This window comes from Seriola lalandi, unplaced genomic scaffold (assembly GCF_002814215.2).
Source record: "Seriola lalandi dorsalis isolate HSWRI2012SDOR001 ecotype SW California unplaced genomic scaffold, Sedor1 jcf7180002054948, whole genome shotgun sequence".
Classification (NCBI taxonomy): Eukaryota; Metazoa; Chordata; class Actinopteri; order Carangiformes; family Carangidae; genus Seriola; species Seriola lalandi.
Window position 1 is genome coordinate 593411 of NW_019525499.1, and position 23073 is coordinate 616483.

At 42.7% G+C, this 23073-nt stretch overlaps 1 protein-coding gene across 1 annotated transcript in view; it reads right to left on the minus strand.

The window, feature by feature from the left end:
* Window positions 1-23073, minus strand: part of lrpprc (leucine-rich pentatricopeptide repeat containing) — a 57129-nt gene that overhangs the window by 4322 nt on the left and 29734 nt on the right. The window contains exons 24-36 of the mRNA XM_023394418.2: window positions 22305-22429; window positions 20538-20644; window positions 15201-15269; window positions 14975-15065; window positions 14293-14435; window positions 12276-12399; window positions 11086-11212; window positions 7913-8001; window positions 7625-7829; window positions 5936-6063; window positions 5712-5827; window positions 682-756; window positions 51-135 (exon numbers count right to left, since the gene is read on the minus strand). Of these exons, the coding sequence (XP_023250186.1) occupies window positions 51-135; window positions 682-756; window positions 5712-5827; window positions 5936-6063; window positions 7625-7829; window positions 7913-8001; window positions 11086-11212; window positions 12276-12399; window positions 14293-14435; window positions 14975-15065; window positions 15201-15269; window positions 20538-20644; window positions 22305-22429 (1484 nt within the window). The remainder of the gene's footprint in view (window positions 1-50; window positions 136-681; window positions 757-5711; window positions 5828-5935; window positions 6064-7624; window positions 7830-7912; window positions 8002-11085; window positions 11213-12275; window positions 12400-14292; window positions 14436-14974; window positions 15066-15200; window positions 15270-20537; window positions 20645-22304; window positions 22430-23073) is intronic.

Genomic DNA, 23073 nt, shown 5'->3' on the forward strand with positions numbered 1-23073 from the left:
TGTGTGTGTGTGTGTGTGTGTGTGTGTGTGTGTGGGGGGGGGTGTCTTACTGTGACATTTCATCAGGTACGAGTACAACACCTCCTTCTCCGCGAAGTCTGGAATCAGGCTCAGCAGGGACTTGATTTTGTACACCTGTGCACACGAACATTAATTTACATACAACAGTATTTTCTATGTATGAATGTGTGTGTGGTTTTGTTACCATTTTAAACATGCAAATTATTGAAAACATAAGTAGAAAGTTTTGCTGCCTGCGCTGATGCTGAAGGGGCCTTTACAGTCAAACTGAAAATTAAAATGAGTTTTTGCTATAAAATCTATAGTTATATCCCAGATTTTACCTGTACCTATTTGTTTAGTAGAAGTTTAGGTTATGGATTCTAAAATATATACAGTAAATCTACTGTTGGTATAAACTTAAACAAAAAGTGAAGAGAATTCCAATTTCTGCACAATGTTGAACAAAGACAAAGATAATTCTGTTCTGGGTCTGTAATTGTAGAAACATACAAACATGGCACATCACTACAACGTTGTCTTTCCTGTGACAAAGTGGCATTCCCAGACCTCAGCAATTAATTTGGTCAATTGATCATTTTGTCTATTACTGATAAGAATCAGAAAGAGCTGAAAAAAACAAAAACAAAAAAGAAGAAGAAATCTAATGTGTGATTTTACCTGTCCAGGACTCTGAGCTTTTCGAGTCAAGAAAGATATCAGCACCTCCTTCTGTTCAGCCACGGCGTTACAGCGCTACGGTAAAACAAAAGGGACAAAAGAAATGTGAGTGATAACATGGCAGTGCTTTATTTCTTGCTCAAGTCAAGTCGAGAGGCCTCTTCAACCTGTGCTCTTCACATACGTTCAGTGTATAAACCCACATTCAACACACTAACACATTCATACGATCACCTGCACATCTACACTCAGGTTAGTTATGGATTTAACAACTCGTTTATTTAATGAAAGAAAGCATTATTATCATCACTGAGTCACACTGAAGGCCACATATAGTACTCAATGGACATATAAGTGCAGCCAAAGCCCAAATTGTTCTTTGCACAGTTGTAACCTCTGCAACTTTAAGACTTAAATCAATCAGTGGAAGACGGGAGGAAAGAGAAACGATATCAGACGAGAGAGGGAGAAAGAGAGAGAAGAAATGATCATTATTCCACAGACTTCTTACTAAATCCTGACCTACAGTGGGTTTTTTTGGGCAAAGTGTGAACAATAAATCAGCTGATGTTCATTGTACATAAACGCACTCATTTTAATAAAGGACACAAAGTTTGTTTTGTCACGAGAAAATGCATGAGAGGACATTTACTGTTACAAAGTGAACTTGCCTGTGCTCTCTGGTGGAGAAATTATAGACGGCACTTCTGCTTATAAACTCACCTCAAACAAATTTCTGCCACTTCTCTTCACCCATTTCTTGTTACTCACTGAAAGACATACTCGCTGATTTAGGGCTGCAGTCAATGATTATTTTCAGTATCGATTAATGTTCTTGTTACTTTCTCAATTAATCGATTTTGTCTATAAAATGTCAGAAAATGCCTGTTACAAATGTCTTGTTTTATACGTCCAATACTCCAGAACTCAAAGATGTTCACTTCACTTTCATATGTGAAAGCAGCTGATCTGTGATACGCTAATATCGAGCAACATATCAGCAGGAGGAAACGCTAAACGGCGGAAGGTAATGTGGAGGCTGAGGTGCAGAATAATCCTTGCAGTGATTCCTTCATGATATAAAAATAAAAAAATAAATAAATGAATGAGCAAATTCAGTGCACTAGACTAAACCTTAAAAATATGATATATCTATTCAAATGACAACAATCTAGAAATACATGAACACTATGAGGAACATTTAATAACTGACATACTTCTGTCGCTGAACGTTTAACCTGTGCATGACTGCTTATCGTGAAAACATGCAAGCATACATACAATACACTGTGTTTTAAGTGGGTGTGTGGGTGTGTGTGTGTGTGTGTGTGTGTGTGTGTGTGTGTGTGTGTGTGTGTGTGTGTGTAAGAAATGCATTAACGTTGCTGTGCTTGGAGTGAGTGTGTGCATCCTCCTGGCTGAGCAGCAATGAGGTCTGATTACTAGCCAGTCGTGAACTAACGTGTTTCACTCCTTCTCCACCTCGTACAGAATTAAAAGCGAGTGGCCTGTAAGGCTTTTAACACACACACACACACACGCGCGCGCACACACGGACACACACACAGGGAGAGAGAGCAAGCTGCCTGCTTTCAGAGTCACTAAGCAGCAGAATGGCTTTAGCACAATCAGGCAATTAGACCAACACTATGCCACTTCACTCAACTTTGCTCCGTGCTCTCACTCACTCTCTCTCTTTTCTTTTCTCCCTCACTACACCGACCACTCCCAAAAGGCGATGCCACAACCGCCCGGGTCCACCGTCTACCCTGCTCCTCACACACACTGCCTAAAAGCTCTGGATACCCAGGGAATGCTTCCTCCTTTTCCTCAATGACCCCCTCTCGACTCGCACACGCACACCCGCAGTGGTAGACGAGCCTCGCCCCGCTGCTTCCCTCCGTCACCGTTTCACTTCTTAATGACTAACTTCATCCCTCTCGTTCTCCGCTCGCTCCCCATCGACCTCACCTCCTTCTCTCCTGATAGCCTTGTCACCATTATTGTCTGCTCGCCTACTTAAAAGCTTTTCAGAGTTTTGGTCCTGCTTCACTTATGATGGGATGGAGCAGTTGGGCTTCCACCCTCCAGTGACTCTGGAAGAGCAACTTATGAAGGGGAGTCAGGAAGACGAACATGGGCCACGATGAGAGTCAAAAAGGAGCACACCAGAGAAGCCTGGGTCTAAACTCACAAACTTAACACTTATGACAAATGGGAGAACAAGTTTTGGAAGAGTCTTTGCTCTGAGACTTCCTTGTAGGTTTACTTTGTAACACCAAGAACATTTGCTCCTGGATTTCTGTTTTCTTGTTACCCGTGTTCACCCAGATATTTACCAGTATTTCAAACATTTACAACAACTCACAGAGCTCAAAGTGACATTTAAAATTGTCTTCTCCTGTCCAACCAAAAGTTCAAACCTCAAAGGGATTCAGTTAAAAGCAGAAAATCACCACATTTGCGAACAATTCATCCGTTATCAAAACAGTCTGCGATTCATTTTTGATAACTAATCAACTAAGCCTTTGAGCTCAAATTTTATATAAAATTAGGTAGTTAAATTATTAAAATAATTATATTTTTGAAGTTCTTCATGAGTTTTGTAATGAAAATCTTAATTTGTAAAGTAACTGTGGCTGTGTGATAAATGCAGAGAAGAAGGAGTATTAAATGTCATGAAATGGAAATACTTGACTTGAGTACAGTAGTTTCATTCCACCACTGATGGATTATGCTGTATAAATAAATTAGAAGAGGTACAAGCAGGATTTGTCATTTTTAAATCATTTTTTGTCATTATTATGTCGGACTGTTTTAGCTTTTATGCTAATGCTATGCTCAATTTGAAAAGTAGATCCCACTTGACAGTCTTCCTCCCTCTGTCTCTCCTTGTGCCTCTAAAACTAAAACTAAACCTGACAACAGATAAACTTGAAAATTGTTCCTACATCTCTGTTTTCGATCTTCTAGAGAGAAAGGGCAGACACTGAGCCAAGACCCATATCAAAGCAAGAAGCATATTATAGCTTTAAAAATGATATGATCCATACTCTGTGTTTAAATAGTGATGAAGATGGGAGTAGTAAGTAATGTATCTGTTCATTAACATGCATGCTAGTCAGACATCCCTGTTTAAAGATTGAGAGGATAATCACTCAGGATGTCAGGGAGAGATGAGGAGCAGACACATGTCTCTCTCTGTCTGAGTGGATCTGCTGTGGTTTAGATTTCTCTCCGAGCCTTCAAGTTTCCCTCTCCGTTGATCCGGTTTAGGTTTAGGGGGGGACCACGATTTCATCATGAAGAAGAGCCGTTATAACAGAACTACCTGGTAAAGTTAAGATAAAAAGACCATGATGGTCCATTTCAGGCTGGGTGAGTTGGTTAGGTTCCCACTTCTCCACTTCTTTCTACCCTAATCTCATACTGGTTTTACCATATATTACAATAACATTTCTAAATATAATACTGCAAATTCACTCTCCTTTGGCTGTGTATTATTGGTAACCTCTCAGATTTGGTTGTATTAGAAGCCTTTTGTCTGCTTGTTCAAAAGGTACCTGACTGATGACTATTTTTGCAGCAGAAATTGTGATTTATGAGATTTTAATGTCAATCTAATATGTCCACAACCACTGATGTAGATCAGGGTGGAATGGGAGCAGCTGAGATTTTGTGACAGGAACATAATATGACCTGAAAAACAGATTCCTGTACTTCATGTTTAAATAGTGATGAGGTGTAGAAAGTGAGGGTAGTAAGTAATGTATCTGTATTCATTAGTGTGCTCTCCATTCACACATGCAACTGAATGACTGAGAGGGATAATCACTCAGCAAGTGAAAGAGAAATAATCACTGTCAGAGAGGAGGAAGGTACAGACTCTCTCTTTCTTTTCGCTACCTCGTCCTCTCCATCCTTACACCTGTCCCCCAGCCATCTAGCTTCTACATATTCAAGTCCCCAGGCTCAATGCAAAGTCATCGAGCTGTAATGTATGAACTGTGTTAAATAAGTGAAGTAGCAGGAGGCCAATTTCAGACCTCCAAACTCAGTGGTGTTTATGTGGGCCGGATAAATAAGTCAAAGACTGTGGCGGAAGATTGTCTCCACCATCACCAGGTTTCTGACAACGGGACGAATGCATCAGGGAGCAGTGATGGACTAAATTCACCACCAGGTCCCTTGTTGATTTTTTTTTTTTTGCAGATTTTAATTACTTTGATAGAATTATTTACAATGTAGCCAAGTGCAAGACACTCAAATGGAGACAAATATGCTCCAGATGATTTAAAATTTATTTAAAGTGGTTGCAAAAAAAGTTTTATCAAAGACGCAACCGATGTTCCACAGAGCTTTCCTCGTGCTGCGCTGAATCAAGAGGAACCAGCAGTGCATGAGTGGCACCTGCACTCAACCACCTGAAACAACATCCTGAGAATTACATCCAACTATATATTTTGCGATAGTGGAGAGAGGTATTTGGTGGAGAGTGTTTATTTTTGGCCTTTTTTTGTGGTTAAAATCCAGATTCACTTCAGACGTAACCTGATACTGAGTTTCTTTCACAGCGGCGTCCTCATCTCCTCTTCTCTTCACACAGAGACAAAATGGAGAGTACTAACTGAATGTGTGATGAAAAATCCTTTCGTGTTTATACTGTGATGAAGTGAAGTAAAAAAGAGCAGAAAGTCATGCATCTTCACCTGTCTGCATGAATACTAGTCAATTTCCCCCCCAGTATTAATAGAGTGCTTCACGTCAGTGGACCACGACTAAATACATCTGAAAACCTTATACACACACACTCATACTGTAGGTCACCCACCACAAACCAAATGGGCACGAAAAGAAACAAAAAGAAGAATATAAGATGTTGAATTTGAATCTCTGCTAAAAATACATCAGTGTGATACTTCAAACATAATTGCCTTGGCTCTCGGGCTTTTGGACGCTTGCACACACACACACACACACTCACACACACACACACTCATCCACATATATCCACACACACTCATACTCACGGCCAACATGAACTTGGCGTCCTCGAATTTGTCCATATCGAGCAGCTGGATGAAGAGGTCTGAAGCTGGTCTGTAGCAGGCAAAGTGGTTGGCTAGCCGCTCTGCCATAGCACTCACTGCAACACAACGTCACAGTTTTGCATTCCTTTTTGCTTGTTGCCTCACTTTGTATTTCTTCTTATATACATGTATTTATTGTGTGTATGTGTGTGTGTGTATCTTACACTTGTCTATGGCTTTGTCGTCGTTGTCTTCCAAGATCTTCCTGAAGACGAAGGACATACTGGGGTTTGTGCCGTCTGGACTGGTGTAGACTGACTCCAGCAGCTCCACTGCTGACTCCACATCACCACTGAAGAAGGGTGGAGGGGGGTGAGAATGAATGAGTGAGAGGGAAACAAAGGGTTAGTTTATGATGGAACAAAACTACACCCAAAAACTTGTACATGTTTAATCTTCAAACAGATAAACAGAATATATGTGTAACAAACCGTAACTTGAGACAAGAGGGTCTCAGAGAGAAAAATGACACGTCAGTAAAACCATGATTCAGCTTTGTAAGTGTGATGTGACCACTCGGGAGAGGAACATACACATAAGACATTAGACACAGGCCAGATTAAACAACAATAAGAACTGCTCCACATGCTGTTTTTTCTGTGATTTATTATTAAAATGACACTGATTTTATTTTTTGTCCTTTACAACCTCCCCGAGTGCTCATTCCTCCACTGATGCTCACTCACACACACTCATACTGTGAAATCTTTTTCTGCTGAGGTTGCCACGAGCAAACAAAGCCTGCACACCAAAGCACTACAAATCTAAAACAACTCATTCTGGCAACCCGACCTCGCTACTAACACTTTACGCTCCCTGCTCCCTCCCCACCGTCACCAGCTGTAATGAATATTTAACACACAGGCTGCGTGCACGTCTCCGTGTATGTATATGTGTGAGCGTCCAGAGGTGGGGGGAAACATATCTACGCTGATTGTTGCGACTGGGACCGTCTGAATAATTCAGCGGGGCGCCCCTCTAAATGTGGCGCTCTGCTTTCCGGAGCCTGCCTGCTTTTTCCGCCCCGGCTCTTAACCAGTCAGCTTGACTCAGATACAGCGGGGACGCACGTGTCAGAGCCGCTCAGAGCGCGGCTCCCACAGGTCAGGGTTCAAGCTGACAGGCCTGCGCTGCGATGGCCAATCAGGCGTGAGACCGTCCTGCTATTCTTCACTTCCTGCTGTCCCTCCGAGTTGGCATTGGGGACGCCGCCGCTCAAGCCGGGGGACAGCGCTAATGCGGCAAGTAGCACAATGAAAGTTTGATGCACAATGTGTTTTAGATTTTGTTCTCTGATGTTTAAGAAGCGATGGAGCCGCAGTGGAAGATGGGTGACTTCATGACATTAAAAGGAATCCATGAATAATCCTATTACGCCTGAGTTTCCTATTTGTACCTGACGCCCCACTCGCCCTGTAAGCTTTTATGTTGAGAGTGTGACAACCTGGGTCTCGTCACACTCGGCTGCTGGTACTACATTAAACTGTTTATCTCAGTGTGCTGAACATGAAACACAAAAGACTACAAAAGACTTATCACTAAACTGAAATTGAAATACTTTACTCATGCAACATGCTGGGTGTACATCTGTACTCCTTTGACTTTACATGGTGGACGTCCATGTGCAAGAATTAGAGATGAGGACATCTTTCTCAAAAGCTGCATATGCCTAAAAATCCTAAATTCAAGCCTCTTGTGTAGGCGATTATAGGATCTTCCAAATTACTGTGATGTTGTAAGTTGTTGTTTGTATAACAATGAGACGAGTCTGGAGTCACCACACTTAGAAATCTTCAACTCTGCTCCTAAAACACATAAAACTAAATCGACACATATACGTTTGGCAGTCTTACTTCTTGATGTGTCCCAGCGCCGTGTTGTTGATAAACATCATGCTGGACAGGTTCAGGGTTGTGCCGAGGCCCTTCATCATAGACTCCACTTCCTGGATGCCAGCCACATCACCGTGGCTACCCAGGGCCTGAACCAGTCTGGTGATGGCGAGCTGCGAGGGCACTTGGTCCTCCTGCAGCATAGACTTCAGTTGCTGAAAAGCATCTGTGGAGGAAAGCGGGGAAGTGAGGCTGTGCGTGTGACATGGGTATATGTGCATGTTTTCCATACATGTGCCTGTTTCTTACCTTTGGTCTGGCCTCTCTTGCAGTGAGAGATGATGACCAAACTGGTGGCGATATCACTCAGCTGGAAGTTTGGCATATGAGACACGGCGCTGAGAGAGACAGAGACAAAACATTTTCTTACGCCTTATTTGGGTCAATATGTTATGAACTCCCAAGGACAAAAAGAAACTACAAAATAATGGCTCATGGGTAAGGGGGGCCATGACGTGATTGAAATTCATCAGCGATTATGTCATACTGGGGGCTATCCGTTTAATATATCTGGTTGCGTTTGGGCAATCAATGAGCAGAAACGTTTTACTGTACTATTGGATGGATCTTTGGATAACACAGTATGCAGCAGCTCTACTGCCAGCAGTCTTTATTTATGTGAGGTATTATCGTGCATCGTGTAATCCCATATGGAACGGGCCATTTCTATATAAATAGAAAAATGTATTTATCTTGATATTAGATGTCACATACATGACAGAAGATTTTATCCACATCTGAGCGGTGGTGCAACATGTAACATCTTATCAGGGTGGAGTGTACACAGCTATTAGAGAGTGTGTTATTTCTAACTTCAAAGCTGATACTGTACCATTAAAAGCAAATCTTTATAATCTGTGACGACTGAATAATATCTCTGCGCCATCTCCCTCTCAAGGGTTCTGAGCTGGTCCATTATACGGCATCACATTTAGAGAAGCATTAAACTCCACAGAGACAGAGTGGATAAACACACGAGCTGAACGACAGGAAGACGGACAAGACAATGAGAACAACTGTGACTGACAGCTAGCCTGAGCCTCTTGTAAAGCGCCTGCTGTGACCCTGAAAATAATACAGACATCAAACAGTTGATTGATGCCACCGTATATGATGATGTGCCTTCCTGCTGAGCTCCCTCACGTGTGTGTTTGTGTATGTGTGTGGTATTATGTGGGAGGGTGAGGCCTCGGAGCTGCTCCTGCTCCTCGCCACTTCTTCCTCCTCCCACGCGCCGTCTGCTCGTCTATTTTCTGTCCCTTTCAGCCCACCTCCTTTTCATTTCTTTGCCACTAAAACCTCAATCAAGCCTGCCTCCTCGTCTTTTTTATTTATTTATTTATTTATTATTATAGCCCTGCAACCAGATTAATCCGTCCGCTCAATTGAGCATCAGGCCGGGCAATCCTTATCACCACAGCGACACCAGGCCAAGCAGCATTCGGCAGCTGCTGTGACAGGGTCACGCGGAGATTGGAGTGGTAACAGGGTCGCGGATGGATTGCTGTGGAGACCAAGTGGTGGTGGGGGGTGGGGTCAGAATTATTCTTATCGGGTGGGAGAAAATCTCTAGAGGCTGTCTCTCACTCACCTTTTCTCTCTCTCACACACACACACACACACACACACACACACACACACACACACACACACACACACACACACACACACACACACACACACACACACACACACACACACAGCTGCTCTCTCTTGCCTTCTCCTTCTGGGGGTATTGTGCTTTTGCCAAGGAATCCATCATCCACCTCTCTCTCTCTCTCATCATCATCATCATCATCACTCTCTCTCAATCCCTTAATCTCACCATAAGCACCCCGCTGCTCAATTCTGTACAGATTACCCAAAAAACAAACACACACACCCACACGCATTGAGAATTAATGCCTATAGCGTCTTCATTAACCTCGTACGTGATTAAATCTAGCCCTCCTCCCCTCGTTCACTCCTCTTTTCCTATTTAGCTCTTTTTATCTGCTTCCTCTCCTCCTTATTTCCATCTTTCCCCCCGACTTTCCTCTCAGCTCATTTCACTTCTCATTTAGAGTGCAGATAAACTAGGCTTTTATCCAGGCAGGGATGCCATAAACCAATTCAAACAGAGACTGGAGATGGGTTATCGCTTGTATTGCTTCGCGCTTGTTGAAACATGGGTCTAAAATTGATATGATTATTCCTCATAACATAAGAGAGTGAACCATGTCGAGACGCAAAAACAGGGGAGAGACTGATAGTGTAATAGATGTTTTCACATTTTTTTTCTTTCTCTACAAATTAACAGCGTCTCTTCTTTGTATTATGTGCTTTCTATTTTATTTATTTTTTTAACTGTGTTTTTTCTCTGCAGAAAGAAAAGTGATATAAAGAGACAAACAAAAGGAGATAAAGAAAAAGGAAAAGGAGGAGATTACCCAGACAGACAAAGAGAGCAGAAAAGATCAGCGACGGGCTAAAGCCAGATCTCTAATACCTCTGTCCTTCCATCCATTTGTCTGCAGGCTCTTGCCCTGATATGGCCCCGTAACACAACAACACGATACATTACTAATTGGAAGAAGATTGATGTTTTTGAGCAAAGTCACCCGCTTCCCAGAAATCCAAAATTAATCTGTACATCTGAGCACGTGTGTGTGTGTGTGTGTGTGTGTGTGTGTATCCTGGGGCTTAGTAAGAACCACTGTTCATATCCAGCAGGGCTGAGTGTGTTAGCACACAATCAGTTTATAATCCTCATGTCTAGTGAGGAGACGTAGTTTGAGCCCGAGGTGACCTGGTGCCACAGACTGAGGAGGCGGGGAAAGTAGCAGAGCACTGACCAAACTACATGTTGAATTTGTCCATTTTTTGTTTTGTTTTTTGTTTCGATGTCAAGATACAAAAGTCTGTCTTGTCGGTGAATATTTCTCAATAGGCTCATCTAATAACAGTTCTGATTCATGATGATCTGAACTGACTAAAGACACTACAAAGAGATGGGTCCTCAAAGCAAACAGATGAAGAAATTGCCCATGTTTCCCCAGGGAGCCAAACCTGGTATCTACTTACACATACCGTTTATGCCTGTAATCATAAGTGGGATGAACAGTAATGTTGAACCCTGACTATGCCTCAGGAGGTCGGGTCTGAAGCGGGCCGTCCACTAATCGGAAGAACGGTGGTTCGATTCCCGGCTCCTCCAGTCTGCATGTCGAAGCGTCCTTGGGCAACATACTGAACCGCAAATTGCCCCCGATATAACATTGGTGTGTGAGGTGAAAAGCTGTGTGTAGAAAAGGTGCTGTATGAATGTGTGTGTGGATGGGTGAATGTGGCTTGTGGTGTAAAGCACTTTGAGTGGTTGATAAGACGAGAAAAGGCCCTACTTATTTACCTTTATGTTGTTGCATTTATGTTAAGCCACTTACATGTCCTTGACTCCCATGGCATCCTCAATGGCTCCCTCAGCCAACAGCGCACGGATCAGGTGGTCATATGTGGCTGGGGTTAACGACACATCCGTTTTATCAAATTTCTTAAGCATCCCCAAGGCTTCTGCAGGAGGAGAGCGAGAGAAGGAGAGGGGAAAAAAAATGAGTTGGAGGTTGGACAGGATGAAGAAAAGCAGAATCTGAGATAATCTTCATATTACTGGATTAATAGAGTAATCTGCTTCCACAAAGACGACTACAGTAGTCAAACATCGTTAATATGTTTAAATTTTAAAATTTAGATGAAATTTGGTGCTACTTGCTGTAGGTGAGTCCAGACGCTCAATCAAGCAATTTTCTTTATATTAAAACTGAGTTTTAAATCTGTGTAATGTGAAGGTTTTGCCTGCACTTGGCTGAGATTTAATGCTCAACTCTTGCAGCTCTACTCAGCTTTTAAGGCATCAGTATTGTTCAACCTCCTTCACCTTCTGACCTCAGACCAGGGGTGTGGGGTGTGTCCGACAGTTTTTGTTACTTTCAAAAAAGATGGTGCGTCATTATCCCAATTTTTTAACGATTATGGCTGCAGGTATTTTCATCCCGGGTCTAGCGTGGCCATTAGGAACAAATATAAACACTTTTGCTCTCAGATATGATCGGCTTTAATGTCACGAACTCCATTATTTGTCCATTATCTGGTCCATAATTACACTGTATGGTTCCCTCCCAGCAGGAGCCATATAAAATGCTTTTTCAAGTAGAAGAGTCACACTTATAGCTACCTGCCCAGCATAAATCAGAAAAAAAAGCTAAGCTAATGAGCGGCCAGTGGCAGTAGTCAGACATCTAGGAAGCTTGATATTCTAGATCCAGTGAATTTTCTCAGGATTTGGAGCCAGAAAAAAAGGCAAGTGTGAAACGGATCTATATTCATCAGATGACAAGACAGAGGACTCCAGCTGAAAGCCAATGTTACTGACTGTGTTGCACGTTTTAATAAACAACAAATAAGATTCATAACCCAAAAGTACATCAGGGCTGCAGGGGTCTTTCTCTCCCTTAATGCTCAGATATTTCTTAACGCAGTTTCACGTGGAATTGAAGTGTTTCGAACCAGCTGCTTATGTGTTTAATTCAGCCCTGTGTCATGTGGGACAACAACACCGCGGCCTCCTGCTGCTCACCTTTGGCTCTGCCCTTCTTGCAGAGGGTGAACAGCCGGGTCTCGTATTCAGTAACACCTTCTGCTGCGGTGGGGGTGGTCGATGCCTTCACCTGCTGCTTGGTGGCAGCTTCTTCATACCAGGTCTGTAAATGACACACAAACACAAACACACACACACACAAAATAGTGATAAAACTCAGTCTGATGTTTCCATCAAAACACAGCTACATTCAAGCCTGTGTACGTGTTCAACTGTGCGCTGGCAATGAGCTGGTGTGTGTATGACAGTGCAATAATGCTGGGCAGGCATGGCAGGGTCCCCTAATGCTCGGTCACCCGTGTACCCGCGAGGGGAGGGGGTTAAGCTGTATTGGCTGGGGGCAAATTAGGTCTGGCACCCCAGGGGCAAAAGAAAAGTGTATGTGTGTTAGAGGGTATGTGTGTCGGAGCAGGGGTGTCAACTCAAGAGCCCCTGGGGTCACCAAGTTCAATGCCCCAGGCAACAGCAATCACTTCCTGTCTCATCATGCTTCGGGCCATCGGAGCACACTCGCATGTGCAAAGCGAAGCAGCGAGGAGGAGTGGAGCAACAGAACACAAAGAAACAGATTATTACAGCATCCGCTCCGTCTTTATTGTATTCAATTGAAAAAAATAAATAAAAATCCTGACTCTCTCCACTTAATTTTGTCTTTTGGTCAGAATACAGTTCAGCACACATGCATATATGTAACTAAGCATCCAGCGGCAGCCATATGGTGGCATTTAGCTGCTGGCTAAATTAGTCTGGCATTACAGATTTACAGACAGATCAAGCTGTAATTCCTTTCACCAGCCAGCCGGTCTGATTGACCACACTTCAGATCAGAGCTTCAATCCTGTTTCCTCTGTATGTAATGAAGAGAGGCTTAAAGTGGAGCAGGGTGGGGTGGGGAAGAGGGGGCTGTGTGGACAGAGCAGCTGATAAGAGTTTTCAGAGGGTTTTTTGGGTCAGTTCCTGTGATCAGAGGTTGGGATCAACTTGCTCTTCGTTTAATCTATTCAGTAAGCAACGGTTTTTATTCAGAAAAAAAAAAAAAATCAACTTGTGGTGTCATTAGTATGAAAATAACTGAGAATGAGACCATTGTATTTTAAATGATGGTGTGCAGCTTCAGTTTATATTTGGCTATACTCAATACTCATCTGTGTCACTCCATATCTTTACAGGATAACACACAGCATGTACTAGACTTGCACTAACCATGTACAGAATTTTAGGCACTATCAATGTATATATTTAGACTTAGATGGTCCCAGTTTTTAGTTTTATGTCAGTTACTCATCATGGTTTCAGTTATTTCTGTTTTTATTATGTCATATCTGATCTACAGTGCCTCTGTCTGTGCCCTTGTGTTGTTTGTTTTGTGTTCATGTCTGACTGCTGCTTTAATACTACAATTTCCCATTTGTATTTAATAAATTACTCTATCTATTCGGCCTTTTCGGGAAATTAGATGAATTATCTTTTATGTTTATTTATCAAGGACGGCTTTAATATCAAAGTAGAGGAAACAACAGTGAGAAATGACCATCACAAGTTCCCAGAGCTCAAGGTGAGACTTACAAACTGCTTTTTGTACAATGAAATTAATGAAAACGAAAAAGATATTTAATTTACAGTGATATAAAAGCAGAGAAAAACTGCAAAACCTCACATTTCAGAAGCTGGTAACAAATATTTGCCATTTTTGCTCAACTAATCATCTCAGGCTATAATCAAGGGTACCTCAACTCCATCTCATTCAAGATTTAACAACAGAAATGTACGCACAGGCACAGCTGTATTGTGTGTTTAACCATCAGTGCTTCATGGTTGTGTGTCATGTTTGACCTCAGGCTCTTATAAAGTCCTCCAAAACTCTTGGGAATCTCTTGGCCTTTACTTTCAGGTTCCTCTGGCCCTCCAGGGAACCTCCTGGCAATTATTCTTCTGAATAACACATCTGTCTAATGAGCGTTATTGGGATGTATGGATTATAAAGCTGACGTTTTACCTCAGGCACTTCGAAGGGCACCTTCTGGCCATTACTCTTCAGGATGTCTGCCAGCATACGCAATGTCCTCTCCTTGGGAATGATGTTCTCCTCCTGCATTTTTGTCCACAGCGCCTCGGCCTTCTCCCAGTTGTTTGTCTTCTCTGAAAACAAGAAACAAGAAAGCAGCGGGAATGAGAAAAGGTTTGTTCTCATTTAATTTATGAGAGCCATGACACGTGTGCTTGTACAGTCGGTCAAAGCGCTCCATGCTGACAGAGGTCAATCAAAGTACTAATCTGATCAACTGACTGACCCTCAACTATGCTGTAATTTAGGAAACACACTAACTAGTGGTGTGTGTGTGTGTGTGTGTGTGTGTGTGTGTGTGTTCACGCAGGGAAGTGGGGGTAATGGGTTGACAATCAGCTTCAACACTCCAATCACAACTGTTATCTGCTCTGCGCTCCTCTGCAGCAATCACACCATGTCTTCTGCTTACTTCTGAGTGATCCCATTCTCCTTCACTCTCTCACTCTCACACACACACACACACACACACACACACACACACACACACACGCTCGCTCACAACCCATCCAGAGTTGGTGGGTCACGACAGCACGAGGGGATTGCAGGTAAATAGGAGGTCAAATACACCCACACACAAACAGACGGACGAAGCAGAAAGAAAGAAACTTACTGCACAGGCGGAGGATGTAACTGTACATCTCATCTCTGTCGCACTGAAACAGCTTGGCCGTCATGTCTACCATCTGCTCCAAGGCCTCCATCTATATACACACAAACACAACAATATATGATTAAAGTTGGAATTTTTGTATTTTCAATTTTCTTTTTTCGCTTTCCTCTTCGTGGCCTTGATTATTGCAGGCTGTTATGTTTGTCTGTGTGGGCGGGCGTGTTACCTGGTTGGCAAGAATGCATTTCTCTGCATACCACTGCAGGCGTCCAGGCCTTGCCCTCAGCCCGGGGGTCTGCAAACATTAAAACAGATGAGAATTTTTGAGGAAATAATACAGAGAGCAGATAAATAACAGTATAGGCAAACTGCAGCTGCACTGACCATCTGCTGAATGTCAGTGTGTGGAATGTGATAATTATGTGGATGTTTTATACATTAGGCTGAAAAGGATCCAGTCTGCTTACAGCATCCAACCTAGTCAGGTTGTCTGGATATTAACCGGACCATGAAAATAAAATAAATAACTGTACAAGCATGATTTATGTAGCAAGTCAATGAAATATAGGTTAAAAATATATATAACTCTTAAAGCAGTATCTATACGGTAACTGCCTATTGATCCATACAGACCCATCCAGCCTTATCAGCATTTTAAATATTGCTATTATTCCATGTAAACTTATTACAGGCTCATATAAGAATCAATATAGATGCACATTTCACCAGTTTAAAAAATAAGATCAGTGCAGTGGTTTCACATTAACATCACACTGATGTATTTGTCAGATAGAAGTTAATGTCTGTGTGGCCTTGAGCGGGCTCACATCATGCAGGTACATAAAAGCCACAGCGCAGTGCATCACTATACACATACTGTAACACAATTGGGAATACAGTTGTGTTTAGAGGAGTGTATGACATCAGAGCTGCACAGTGTGGCAGCAACTCAAGACTATTTTCATTTCATCATTTTGATTATTTTGTTGTTTACTGATTGATCGTGTAGTTAGTATAACATCAGAAAGAACTCAAGGCAACGTTACTTTAAGGTTAACTTGCTTATTTCAACAGTCCAAAAGAGATATGACATTAATTTTCCAATGATACAAAACATATGAATTCATATTTTGGTGTTTAGCACTGTTGCTTTAATTTAACAATTAAACTGGTGATCCCTGGTTGGAACTGATATAATAATCTGTGAGTCTTCTTTATGAAAAACCGACTCATATTCGGAGATTAAAGAAGACAGAAGAAAAACAGAAAAACTTTAATTTATTTACGACTCAAAACCATGACACTGGAACAGAGCTACACAAACAATCCAACAACTTTACTACATAAATAATATTGCGATATTGAATTTCCCCCAAAGGTTTTGTTGTTGTTGTCATGGTTATTATTTTATTTTTGGAAATCTCTTGTAACAAAGATTTGAGTGGAGAAAAAGAAAGAGCTGATCAGGTCGAGAAAAGAGAAAAGACTTCTCAATATTCTCTTAACATCAGATGCTAATTTAAAAAATATAAAAATAGAACATAGAAGAATATGAGTTTAGGATTAAAATGTGCTGAGTATAAAGTCCCACCTGCTGTAAACCTTACGTTTAGGGCAGCAATGATTTACAGATAAATTGAGTGTGTGAGCTGTCAAATAAGGGCTGACATAGATTGATCTCCAGGCTCATGTAGCTCAGATTTAGCCTGATATGTGGAGTGACTATGTGATTATTATCATGGAATAACAGTGATCAGGATTTCATCTATCTCTTGGGGCTTTGATACAATCTGAATAAGACTAGGACTGAGAAATCTCACCCTCCCTCTCTTTACTGGTAATCTGTCTGAGAAAAAAAAAGAGAGAGAGAGAGAGAGAGAGAGAGAGAGAGAGAGAAACAGAACGATCTGCCAGGAAGTTAATCTGAACGGGGATCAACAGCGCTCAATTCCCGCTGGCCTCTTTGATGGGAGCCCATCATACTGTGAGAGGGAGGGGAAAGTCAAGAAAAGATGGGCTTCATCCCTTTCTCTGCCCATCCCTCACTACCTTCATCCTTTCCTCTTTCAATCCCCACTTCTCTCAATCCCTCCCTCTTCCTCCAAATCTCCCGTGCTCCTCCTCGGTCTTTTCCCCTGCCTCTCCATCCGGCCCAGGCAAAGGCATTATGTTCTTACCCAACCAGCCAAAGGGACAAATTAAAATGTGTTGCACTCACTCTCTCTCTCAGTCTGTCTAATCTTCTTAGAGACTAAGGCCCAGTGCAAGTGCTCCATCTTTTTTTTTTTTTTTGTGCCTGCGACTCCTTTTACTTGGTAAAGTCTTGCGGGCACAAAGCAGCCTTTCGCACATCTACTCGCAAACACACGCACACATATGAATATGTTTGGGATTTTTGAATCCGTCGAGACAAATCTCCCTAATCTGGGCAGAAAACAAAATCCCCAGAAATAAGAAGGCACATAATTTACGCATGCATGGGTGGATCAAAAGAATACAAAGAGGAAACAAACAAAAAACAGCACAGACATTCTCACTTTCTGAAAGAGATAATGGAAAAGGTCCGATTATTAAGACAATCCTCTGACACACACACACAAACAGCAGAGTGTATTACAGGCATTACTCTGCCTCTTTGAGAGTCTTGTGTGGCCTTTGGATGCTGAAACTTTACAGGTTTCTCTCTCATCCTTATGAGCATGTACACAAAAATAAAAAAGATAGAGCCGACCTCGTCTCACCTCCACTTAACAAACCCTCTCCATCTCAATTCCTAATGTTGTAATTCCACTAATCACCTGGCCACTTAGTCCACACACACACACACACACGAACACATGCACACGCACACACGGCCAAACCCCTCTCCCTAACACAAAAACACATAATGGCTCACCACTCTTTAGCAATACTACCTAACCTTGACCATCACACACACACGCGTGCCACAATAATAGGCCCGGCCACCTGACAATCCTCTACCTAACCATGACCATTTAGCACAAAATTGGCCACCTTTCTCTATCATTACATTTAATTAGCTGTGATTAATCAGCTGCCAATTATACCAAACACAGTCTAAAGAGAGACACCACTCTGGACTACCACTTGACGCTCTCACAGGGGAGAAAAAAAGCATTTGTGTGTTTGAGTGTGTGTGTTTGCATATTTGAGTGATAGATATGACTCTATTTGAGTTATATATCACCTGAGCACTATATCCATCGTCATGCAAAGGAGAATAAGTGACAGTTCAGGAGTGGACTTTCTGTTCACAGACTTTGATCGAAACATCTTCACTGGTTAACTGGGCCTCCGTTTGTGAAATGTATCATCTCAGTGACAGTTTTTGCCTTTTCCTGATTATACTGCACTAAACTGGCACCTCTGTGGATCCAAGGTCACCACCACTCACTGTCACTCAGCTGATTCTGCTTTAAAGTTGCATTAATCAATATTATTATATAAACAATGGATGAAATGCCGATGTGTAATGTGAAAGGGGTCACCGACTACAGAGAGTTATCATCTGCCTGTGCAGTTCACCTCAGCTCTATCTCACCGTTTTAGTTTTGTACGACTCCAGACATGTTTTAAACTGAGTAAAAATACTCTGCTATGATTAATATATGATTAATATCTTTGTTTAACATGATTTACCCACATAAAAAGGTGAAAAAAATGGAGAACCGGGGCTTGAAGCAAATCTACGCTTACTTCCTAATGGAGAAATCTGCATCAGGCCCTGACCACCGTTGCTTGTTCTGCGTTGCCAGGTGAAAGAGCAGAGTGTATCCAGATGTTTAGTGTTAGAGGAAATATCGGAGAGACTCAGCCACGTGTTTGAGCCTCAGTGAGTTGAAGGGATTGGTTCCACAGGTTCTAAAACATATGAATCACTGGCTGCCTGAATCCATTTTTATGAGGTCGTTGTCGATTCCCAGCAGTGTCAGGGTTTAAATAGGCGGTCATGGCTTTGACTGCTTATTTCGCTCATGATATGTCTATTATTAAATAAAAAACACCGTATGGACACGTTAACGAGGGTAAAAACTTGATTTTCTCGGGCGCCCCAGTGGCTCACCTGGCAGAGCGCAGGCCTTACCGCAGCAGCCTGGGTTTGAGTCCAACCTAGGCCCTTTGCTGCATGTCATCCCCTCTCTCTCCCCTAACCTCCCTGTCTCTCTCTCTCACTGTCCTCATTGTAATAAAGCCAAAAATGGCCCAAAAACCTCAACCTCACGCTGTGTGTCCATGGCAAACCAGTCAAACCCTCAAGCTAAAACCCAACAGATGGGGTGACGCAGTTGAGCTTTTGTCACTCTACCCTACATCCTTCATCGACATCGTGTCAGCATGTACATCTGTAAGTCTATTTACGAGGCATCACCAATCTCACACACCACTGGCATGTAGGATAACAGCCACACAATCTAGCAGAAGGGGAATGAGAGCCACAATAATAACAACATGTCAGTAATATTTAAGAGGGTTTGAAAATCCTCAAGAGGGACAAATCCCTCTTTTAGTGCACAACAGGACATGAGAGAGAGAGTCAGAGCGAGGGAGTTAAGTTATTTTTTTCTTCCGTTTTGTTCTCATCCTGATCAGGAAACATAATGGCCTTGTTTCTCTTCCTCTTATGTCAAGCTCATCCCTCTATTCATTTAATCATCAATCTCTCTGTCCTCCAGTCCCTGACTGCCCATCCATTTTTTTTATCCATGTGAAAATCGCTTCTTATCTGCCTGCTTTGCCTTTCTATTTTTCTCACACTAATCTACAGGGTTTTATATCAGGACTTAAGATGACAAAGATATAAATATTCATGAAATATTCAGGTCAGACGAGCTACAATGACAAAAAAAAAAAAAGAGTTTGGCAATTCCATCCTGCATGACCTCTTTGGCTCCTGACAGTCAGGCAGAGGATTTTTATCTAACTATTTTTCATCAGGTAGCTGTAGGTGTGATTGAGAATCTAATTATCTATTGAGATCAGATGCAGCAAGTGGTAGTCGAACAACAAACCGCGGATGCTTCAAATAGAGAGACGAGAGCTATTCACTTCAGCTGTTTCACAGTTAGTGAAGTGGAACCAGAATATGAATGAAAGCTCTTATGTGTCATTCTGTTCCAACCGAGGGGAAAGAAACTAAAAAAAAAAAAGAAAAGAGAAAAAAAGAAGTACATCTTTGGCGGGAATTAGGCAGATTTTAGATAAGTACAGCACACAGCGCTGGATGAGTGTGGTCAAACCAGGAAGATCAAATACAGATACCGCTCGTCCCTTCATACACAGTTTGCATAGCAGTGAAATAAGGCACTGTTAATGTTCCATCGTTAGAAATGATTATTTCTCGCTGAACTTGCTTTGAGATCACTAAGAAACAATATAAATTTAGGTTGGTTATTATGAGAAACATCTGAATGTGGTGACAATATATAGGATATTTTTACATACTGTGTCACAGACATGATGCTACATGGTATAATAAATAAGTCACTACATCCTACAACTAAATACATTGGTTTCAGGAATAAGCAGTGTTGTGTTCGTTTACCTCAATGACCTTGCGAGCCTCACGGTAGCGGCCCGACTGCAGGAACGCAAAGCACAGATCATACAGCATATTCATCTCCCCTCGCTCCTGACTTATGAAGTCCATGGCTGAAGAGAGAGACAGGCAGGTGGGGAAACAGAGCAGAGAAAGGTCATGAATAAAATTGACTACAAGGTGAACAAACACACACTTCATGCTTTCACTCTGAATCCATTATTTGGCACAATGTCCCAGGCACAAAACAGCCGTATCAAGCCTGCTCTCAAACAAACACACACACACACACACACACACACACACACACACACACAAGTCCCGAATGAAAGCCTAAGCTCTCCTGGTAAACTTGCTAAAGCGCTCTGCTCAGCGTTATGTATTATCTCTGTCCAGCAGCTTCAGGACAGGTACCACACACACAGACAGACACATACACACACTCACAGCAAACTTTCAGTTATCCAGCATATTCAGCAAAGCAGAGGAAGAAAGAATAATCCCTCTCCCTTTTACTTGTGTCATCTGAAGTCAACTGAAAGAACAAAGTGGTGCCATTTTGCATTTTGGACTTAAATCACTCAGAAATTAATTTTGGGTCAAGATTTAATGTGGGCAAGTTTTCAGACAAGTTCGAGACTAAATTTAGGTTGTGTTTCATATGCGCACATCCTAATCTGAAGCTTTAGTGGAAGACTGAACCACATCATCTCATTAACAAAACAAATTCATTCACTTTCCCTCTACTGCACCCGTAGACATGTCCGGGTTAAAAGCATGTTTGGTGACTTCTTCCTCTCAGAACCTCAGAAAAACTCCATATTTTAGTTTTTTGTTGACGCTCGAGCTCAAACCAAGGTCAGACATGTGAGCGACGGTCTTTTGACAAGCCGTGTCATGCTTTTAGTGTGTTTTGGACCACTGAAGGTCAGTCTGTTGGAAGGATGAGCGTTTGACGGTTGCAGTACGTTTCTGCTTTTCTTTCACATGGTGTATTTTAAGGGGAATTTTCATACCACCCATGCACCGCGACAGCATGGGTCCACAGGAGCGAGCCAGGGTGCAGCAGGCTGCAGCACTCAACATGTACTCACAATGCCGTCAGATCGAGTGAGATTTAAAGTTTATGTTACAAGTCACCTCTCTCTACTTTAAATGAGGGGAGTGGGAGACAGAATAATGTGTCAAGATCCACTGATTGGCACTGGTTAACATGCTGGCCTCTGTCAGACAACTGTTGTAAAAGTCATTTTGTTTTTTTGACGGTGACTCTAAGGGTCTGTCACCTCAGGGGGGAGGGGGTCAGAGATGAGGGTGGGAGGGATGGGAGGTGGAGAGGTGCTTCACTCCACAGTTTCAACCTTTACGCACTCCAGAGCCACTTGCCCCTGCGGCACATTGAACTTGACCTTTTCACTGCGTTGCTGTCGACATGCAGGGAGACTGTTCAAACCGTGATCTGCCAACGTGCTTCACCGCAACCCCGGTCTGAACCTCTCTCACTCTCTGCCCCTCTTACACTCTCGGAATTGTTGGCACTTGTTACGTGCACATTTAATGCAAACACTGCACGGGCACTTTGGATTAGCGACTCTAACTCTTCACATTTGAGGGGCTGGAAACCGCAAATGCTTGGTGACCTACTGAAGTTAATGATCGAAATTGTCAATAAATGTTTCCATCGACTTAATGGTTGTTTTAGCGCTAGATTGATGGAGCAGTCAAAGATGAGTGTTTGACAGAGTGTGTGGTCCGAACAGACAAATGTGTAACCTTTCTGCAGCAGTTCGGTGTCTCCTTTCTCCACCAGCGCGACGAGGATGTCGTGGATGCGAGGCATGTGGTTGTAGCGCTTCTGACACTCCAGCACTGCCTCTAGAGCTCCGGGCAGGTCCTTTCTGCAGGTATGTGGATGGACGGACATACACACACACACACACACACACACACACACACACACACACGCACACACACAAATACACGCAGGGAGAGTTGGGAGAGAGAGCAGAAAACGAGTTAGATGTCAGGGCCGTCCAATCTGTCATGGACGGGACTGTGTCGGTAGAGAATCGAGAGTGTATCATGGGGTGTTAACCCTGTGACCTCCTATTCAAGCACTATGACCTACCACAACAATACAGGCCTTTGAATTCATGACAGCACAACTGTGGGTGATGAAGCCTTTTGGCCCCAATACATCATTCTCACACAATCAGGCACACTCACACACACACACCTGTCTGCGAGCGGCTAATATCCCTCTGGACAGGCTTTTAGAGGGGAAGCAATGCAACAGACAAAAGGACTCGACTGATCTTTACCCTCTCTGCTCAGCTCCTCTCACGTCTTCCCAACTTCTTTCGCTCTTTCTCCTCTTTTGTCCTCTCCAACCCCCTTTAACCCCTCATTTCCTCTTCCCTCATTTCCCTTTCCACCTGATCTTCCCTCTCTCCTCCTTCCTTTCTTCCTCGTCTTTTTCGCCTCACCATCCTCCTTTTGATTCCATGCTGTCAGCTTTCGCTCCCCTCTGACGACCTCGCCC